This window comes from Lampris incognitus, chromosome 6 (genome assembly GCF_029633865.1).
Source record: "Lampris incognitus isolate fLamInc1 chromosome 6, fLamInc1.hap2, whole genome shotgun sequence".
NCBI lineage: Eukaryota > Metazoa > Chordata > Actinopteri > Lampriformes > Lampridae > Lampris > Lampris incognitus.
This window is the reverse complement of record NC_079216.1, coordinates 62,801,661-62,809,571: the sequence shown is the minus strand read 5'-3', so window position 1 is coordinate 62,809,571 and position 7,911 is coordinate 62,801,661. Positions and strand designations below refer to the sequence as shown.

At 44.4% G+C, this 7,911-nt stretch overlaps 1 protein-coding gene across 1 annotated transcript in view; it reads left to right on the top strand.

Annotated features, from left to right (window-relative positions):
• Positions 1-7,549: 7,549 nt before the first annotated feature.
• gnrhr4 (gonadotropin releasing hormone receptor 4) overlaps positions 7,550-7,911 on the top strand; it is a 46,241-nt gene continuing 45,879 nt past the window's right edge. Inside the window, exon 1 of the mRNA XM_056282484.1 lies at positions 7,550-7,721. Coding sequence (XP_056138459.1) covers positions 7,550-7,721 — 172 coding nt within the window. The remainder of the gene's footprint in view (positions 7,722-7,911) is intronic.

The following is a 7,911-nucleotide window of genomic DNA, read 5'->3' as shown; positions in this document are numbered from 1 at the left end:
CTGTTTTGAGCCTTAACTTCACACTCATCTGCGCAAAGGAGGAGCTGTGAATTCCACTCCGCTACCAGGAGACCACGTCCCCTGAAAAAAAAAAAAACAACCCTCGGATTCGGCATCAGCCTGCTCCAGTAAACTTGAGCTGACCCCTGAGATCAGGAGGTAGACGTGCCCGCTGTTTGTCTCCTCTTCCCTGACCCTCCTCAAACCCCAGGATTAACTCCTCAAGTCTGTGGAAGATAGCCATCTCTGTTTGAATCAAGGCACCAGCCTTGGAGGTTAGATGGCAGGTAGAACGATGCCAAATTGGATTTGAATCGCCCCCCTTTGGTCTTCATGTCTGCAAGGGATTTCTGACAGGAACAAGGCATGGGGTTAACAAACCAAGGCTGGGTGTGCTTCTTGCCTTTAACGGCCTTTGTCACGTTTCCTGACCCCGCGGGGGGTCACTGCACAGCGGGACTGAGACAAAACACCAGGCAGATAAGGATCTTTCACCTGTGCTCACATCTGCATTATGAGCCCTGTATGCAGCTAATTAACATCACGCTTATGTGTTGTATATGGACTGGACATTTAGTCGAAGCAAAGCCACAGCCAAGATTGCCATTACTATGACAATACAGGCAAAATTTCCTTTAACATATTTAAATAAATCCGAGTTAAAAAAGGGGCTACATTTATGCATGGATATCACAGGGCCTGTCGTGAGCTATCTGGAAGATTTAGCATAAAGCTGAGCGAGGTAGACGCCGGCCTCGGCGCACATCTCGTTTAAAACGTTAAGCTCCGTGCTGGCTGACAGTGGGAGATCTGTGCTGGCTCTGTATCCGGACTATTTTGCTGTGAGATAAATGGGACCTTAACCAAGCCTCTGCAGAACCCAGTCTCCCCTGTTTATTTTGAGATAAACTTTCACTCTTGGAGACAAAGGCAGAAGAAGCCTAAACAAACGAGGCAGCATCTCGGTTACAGACTCAACAGTTCCAAAACATGCATCAGCTTGATCACGTCCGCCCCCGACGACCGAACCAGCCAACTCCCGCGTTGTAAGAAAACCACGGTCTGCGGCAGTGCAGGCAATTTCAAAGTTTTGCAGCTCATCTACAGAGCTATATCTCAGCCGCTTGGTCAGGGGAGAAAACCCAAGGCAGGGGAAACAGTGTGTAGCTCCACACCCCTGGCCAGATAACAACAACCCTACCATTATTCATTTTGAATAAACTCAATTTTGTGTGTGTGTGTGTGTGCTTACCAGAGAACTGCGTGTCTTTGTGGCAATTTTCAGTTTTACTTTAATTTTGTTGTGTCTCGCCCTGCCGGCCTACCTGACCTGAATTTGTCTCCTAACACTGTGGTGACAGTCATGGTAACGAGAGTGTGCCATCAACTACGCAACATCTTCAGACAAATGGCTTGGTATAACGGAAGTAAAGGATACAGAAAATAATCATTTAATAATCAGTTTGGATCAACTCCACGGTGAGACGATGTTACAGCGACCCTTTAGACACTATGCAGCTGCTTGCATAATGTGACATCCTCTGTCCTCATGAATCCAAGCAGGACTTCTTGTCAATACTGGGTGAGCAACATTGACAACATGCATGGTTTTGGTTGTGACTAAATGCCTCATCTCATGAAACAAAGGAACAGAAACTCCTCCACAATAAAACTAAAACTTTCATTGGGTACATGCAAATCAAATCCCTTTTCTTGTCCCTCAATAACTTCACCATGTTAGCATGGACACATGCGCCAAACATTTTTAAAGTCACTCTAAACAGTGTTTAATTAAACACAATATCATGTCATGTCATATCATGTTAGGCATGTCATGTCATGTCATGTCATGTCATGTGTCAAGCCATGTCATGTCATTTCATGTCTTGCATGTCATGTCATGTCATGCGTGTCATCTCATGTCGTGTTATGCCATGTCATGTCATGTCAAGTCAAGTCATGTCATGTCATGTCATGTCATGTCATCTCATATCATGTGTTCTGTTCTATTGTGGGCCTGGTATAATTACTTTGGTAATACGAGTGTTAATGCAGTCAAGTCAGGACCTAATGTCCCACCTTTCAGCCAAGCGAAGCTAACCGTTGGATCCCACCTTGTGGTGTTATAGCCTCTGACAACCTGACATTGACTTTCAATTTTGCAATAAAGGATTTACACAGGGGGTCTGGAATGTGTGAACAGTAAAAATTAAAGGCCTGAAAGGTGCCCTGTTGTGAACTAGATTAACTAAGCAATGTGTTAACTGTTCAAAAATACCTGCCATCCTTTTGTCTTTATTCTTTACTTATTCAAAAGCGCTCCGCAAAGAATTAAGACCCCCCCCCCCTATTAAGCGTGCCACCATAATTCCTGAAAAGCATGCAGCTATAATTCTGTATGCAGAGGATGTCCACAAAGCAACCATAGTAATCATCGACTGTGTTCTTTGCTCATGTTAGAATGCTAGTGGCTAATTACACCCATATTTTTAATGATTCTTGAAGCTCACAACACTGATATACCAAATTATTCAAAGCCTGCAAATTGTTTTTCACAATCTTCTTTCTCATGGTTAGGTAACATGGCTCTGGCACATCCTGTTTTATCATTACCCCGCTTTGTTTATAACTGTAAGTGTATTTGTGTCAGAATGACAGGGCATGGATCCGCCTTGCTTTGAGCTGTCTGTAAATAGCTGTGTTGCTGTTACAGGCTGTCGTGCTACCAGTCGTGTACATAACGGCTAAACAGTGCAATCAGTGCATCAAGGAGACAGGAACGCGAACTAACTAACTTTCATCTGTCTGTGTGCACACATACATTTTTGGCCGAATTTCTCTCAACACATGCCAGACTGTTTCTGTTCTCTATTCAGTTTTACCCCCCTTCATATTATTACGCAAGGACTGTCATTTTTAGACTTGCACAAGAATTTTGCAGGACGACATTGTGTTAACGTGCAATTCTGTCCAGGTTAACGCAGTAATGAATGATCACTGAATGAGATGGATATCTGACACCTATTTATACACCGATCAGCCAAAACATTAAAACCACTGACAGGTAAGCGAATGACATTATCTCTTCACAGTGGCACCTGTCAAGGGGTGGGATACATTAGGCAGCAAGTGAAAAGCCAGTTCTTGAAGTTGACGTGTTGGAAGGAGGAAAATAGGCAAACATAAGGATCAGAGCGACTTTGACAAGGGCCCAATTGTGATGGCTAGACGACTGGGTCAGAGCATCTCCAATATGACAGGTCTTGTGGGGTGTTCCCAGTATGCAGTGGTCAGTACCTACCAAAAGTGGTTCAAGGAAGGACAACCTGTGAACCGGCGACAAGGTCATGGGTGCCTGATTGATATGCATGGGGAGCGAAGGCTAGTCCGTCTGGTCTGAGCTACTGTAGCTCAAATTGCAGAAAATGTTCATGCTGGCTATGATAGACAGGTGTCAGAACATACAGTGCATCACAGCTTGCTGTGTATGGGGCTGCGTGGCCACAGAGCAGTCAGAGTGCCCATGAGGACCCCTGTCCACTGCCGAAAGCACCTACAATGGGCCCGTGAGCATCAGAACTGGACCACGGAGCAATAGAAGAAGGTTGTCTGGTCTGATGAATCACATTTTCTTCTACATCATGCGGGCGTCCGGGTATGTGTGCACCATTGACCTGGAGAAGAGATGGCGCCAGAATGCACCATGGGAATAAGGCAAGTCGGTGGAGGCAGTGTGACGCTCTGGGCAATGTTCTGCTGGGAAACCTTGGGTCCTGGCCTTCATGTGGATGTCACTTTGACACGTGCCACCTACTTAAACGTCATAGCAGACAAAGTACACCCCATCATGGAAACAGTGTTCCCTTGCGGCAGCGACCTCAGGTGGTTTTAATGTTTTGGAAGATCAGCGTATAGTATATACAGTGGCTTGCGAAAGTATTCATACCCCTTGAACTTTTCCACATTTTGTCACGTTACAACCACAAACATAAATATATTTTATTGGAATTTTATGTGAAAGACCAACACAAAGTGGCACACAACTGTGAAGTACAAAGAAAATTGTACATGATTAAAAAAAAAATTTACAAATAAAAAAATGTAAAATGCAGTGTGCAAAAGTATTCAGCCCCCTTTTCTCTGAGTGCAACCAATTTGCCTTCAGAAGTTGCCTTATGTTTGCTGAATGATCGAATGTTGACCTAAGGACTAAATAGAGTCAACCTGTGTGTAATCCAATCTCAGTACAAATACAGCTGTTCTGTGATGGCCTCAGAGGTTTGTTAAGAGAATATTGGGGAGCAAACAGCATCATGAAGTCCAAGGAACACACCAGACAGGCCAGGGATAAAGTTGTGGGGAAGTTTAAAGCAGGGTTAGGCTATAAAAAGATTTCCCAAGCTTTGAACATCTCACGGAGCACTGTTCAATCCATCATCCGGAAATGGAAAGAGTATGGCACAACTGCAAACCTACCAAGACACAGCCGTCCACCTAAACTTACAGGCCGAACAAGGAGAGCACTGATCAGAGATGCAGCCAAGAGGCCCATGGTGACTCTGGACGAACTGCAGAGATCCACAGCTCAGGTGGGGGAATCTGTCCACAGGACAACTATTGGTCGTGCACTGCACAAATCTGGCCTTTATGGAAGAGTGGCAAGAAGAAAGCCATTGTTAAAAGAAAACCGTAAGAAGTCCCGTTTGCAGTTTGCCAGAAGCCATGTGAGGGACACAGCAAACATGTGGAAGAAGGTGCTCTGGTCAGATGAGACCAAAATTCAACTTTTTGGCCTAAATGCAAAACGCTATGTGTGGCAGAAAACTAACACTGCACATCACTCTGAACACACCACCATCCCCACTGTCAAACATGGTGGTGGCAGCATCATGCTCTGGGGGTGCTTCTCTTCAGCAGGGACAGGGAAGATGGTCAGAGTTGATGGGAAGATGGATGGAGCCAAATACAGGGCAATCTTGGAAGAAAACCTGTTGGAGTCTGCAAAAGACTTGAGACTGGGGCAGAGGTTCACCTTCCAACAGGACAACGACCCTAAACATAAAGCCAGGGCTACAATGGACTGGTTTAAAACACAACATATTCATGTGTTAGCATGGCCCAGTCCAAGTCCAGACCTAAATCCAATTGAGAATCTGTGGCAAGATCTGAAAACTGCCGTTCACAAACACTCTCCATCTAATCTGACTGAGCTTGAGCTGTTTTGAAAAGAAGAATGGGCAAACATTTCAGTCTCTAGATGTGCAAAGCTGGTAGAGACATACCCCAAAAGACTTGCAGCTGTAGTTGCAGCAAAAGGCGGTTCCACAAAGTATTGACTCAGGGGGGCTGAATACTTTTGCACACCGCACTTCTCAGTTTTTTATTTGTAAATTTTTTTTGAAATCATGTATAATTTTCTTTGTACTTCACAATTGTGTGCCACTTTGTGTTGGTCTTTCACGTAAATTCCTAATAAAATATATTTATGTTTGTGGTCGAAACGTGACAAAATGTGGAAAAGTTCAAGGGGTATTAATACTTTTGCAAGCCACTGTATCTCGAGAGAGAAAGTTTCCCCCTGTCAATCATTCTCTCCCATAATGCTCCGATTTCCTTGGAGAGAAAAAGGATGAATCGAAAAAGGAAATTATAAAATGGTAAAATAAACCTTTTTTTAAGCTTTGCACGCGAGTGCGTCTTAAAACAACTTTTGCCTCTCAAGAAGAGGTAGACACTATTATCCTTCTACAGCGCTGAACACTGGGCCGCCATGTCTGGAGGGCAGCGCTGACAGTGCTTTGATCTAAGATGGAGTGGGTGATGGAGTTGGGATGGCTAGAAAGAGTTTCCCCCCCCCCCCCTCTCTCACATGAGGAGTTCACACGAAGGGGAAGCGAGATCGATCTGTGGCATGTGAGCTAGTAAATTAAATCAGGTGCTGGGATGAGTGGATCAGCGCACCATAATGGCTGATGGTATTGTTGACCAGGTGGCACTGCCTGCAGGCACAGCATGCACACCCATTTGACACCCTGGGATGTAATCTTTAAACCACACGCCAGTGACACATGGTTATTTTAAATCTACAAATCAATGCCCCACTTCGAAACCTCACCGTCAGGTATACGGTAGCTGTTACTTTGGGTAATTTTTCAGTGGCAGTTGCAGTGATGCTAGACGGTTCATCCTTGAATTGTGAAAATTAGCTTTTTTTTTTTGGGCTTTCCCAAAGCACAGAACAATACAAAGACTGTATTGCCGAGTCTCACAACTGCTTAATTCGTAAGGACTGGGTAATGAAATAACGGACCCAGTGATAGTGCTGGAAAGTTTTCGTTTTCCAGAGGGAGACGGAGACAACTCCGAGGTCTGATATTTTCGTGCATGAGCAAAGTCGTGTATATTTGGACGTCAAACCCCAAACAATCACTTCAGGCTGCAGTTGGTTTAGAGCCCATTGTGAATCAAGCAGGTATTTTCTTTTTCCTTCGTGACATCGTACTTATATCAGAGTCCTGTTTCTCTTGTTCTTGCAGTGAAATGGAGTTTCTCATCTTCACACACAGTGGGCCTCATGCATGAACGCTTTCTTTTTTCTCTCTTATATTTGTTCTTGCACAAAGCAATAAGAGGAAAATAAGTGGGATTCATGAAAAGTTCACACCAGCCAATTTTGTTCTCACCCACCCGAGTTTACTGATGAATTGCATGTGATCTTGAATTGGATGCACATGCCAGGCACGTTTCCATTAGCGTGAAGAAACGCCCCAATAAACCCACCTAGGTGTCGTGTGCAAACCAACAAGCCACTGCAATTTACAGGTAATGGACAGACAAAAGAAGAAAAGAAAGAGAAAAAAGGAAAGGGAAATGTCGCCTGAGTGCAGCAAAAAGGAAGAAAAAGCCAATTCTGCAGAGACAGAAACTTTACTTAATGATGTTTCATTAAGAAAATAAAAATCTCATTTTCAAGTGTGAACAGTGGGGTCCAGAAAAGCGCAAAGCATGGCAAGAGATTACCATTGCAATTAATGACTTCTTTTTTATTTATTTTTGATTTTGAGGTACTTTATTGATCCCCGTGGGGAAATTATGCTCTGCATTTAACCCATCCTAGCTGTGTAGCTAGGAGAAGTGGACAGCCGCCGTGCAGCATCCGAGGACCAACTCCGGTTCATCTTGCCATGCCTCGGTCATGTTAACCCTAACATACATGTCTTTATGATGGTGGGAGTAAACCGGGGCACCTGGAGAAAACCCACCACAGACACGGGGAGAACATGCAAACTCCACACAGAGGATGACCTGGGATGACCCCCAAGGTTGGACAACCCCGGGGTTCGAACCCAGGGCCTTCTTGCTGTGAGGTGACAGCGCTAACCACTGCACCATCATGGCGCCCATAATAACATAATGCTGTATATTCAGAAGAAAGAACTTTCATTGAAATAGAAAAAAAATAATCATGGTTTGATCTGGAAATGGATGCCAAAAAAACAACAGTCTACTGCCAGGCACATTGTTACAGCCACGGGAGGCGGGCCAGGAAATGGTCCAAACAACAGACGTGGATGAGCACATTGGAGCCATCATTGGAGAGGCTTCTCTGTCGGGGGTGCAGTCTGGTAGTCCACCGGACAGTGACCTACCACAGCCAGGAAACATCTCGTCAGCACCTGGCAGCATACCCCAGGATCATCTCACAAGGTCTGAAGACTACGGTAAGCGTCAATCCAATGTTTTAATCTTCAAAGGGAATTTAGTTAAGTTGATTGCTTCATTGATTCCACATGAAACGTATTTAAAAACACGTGAATTTTACCTAATCTATAGCCTACCATATGCCCAGTTTAAATCATGGGTATATGAATAAAAGAAAGAAGAAAAAAAGACAGATGCATCTGGTTCCAG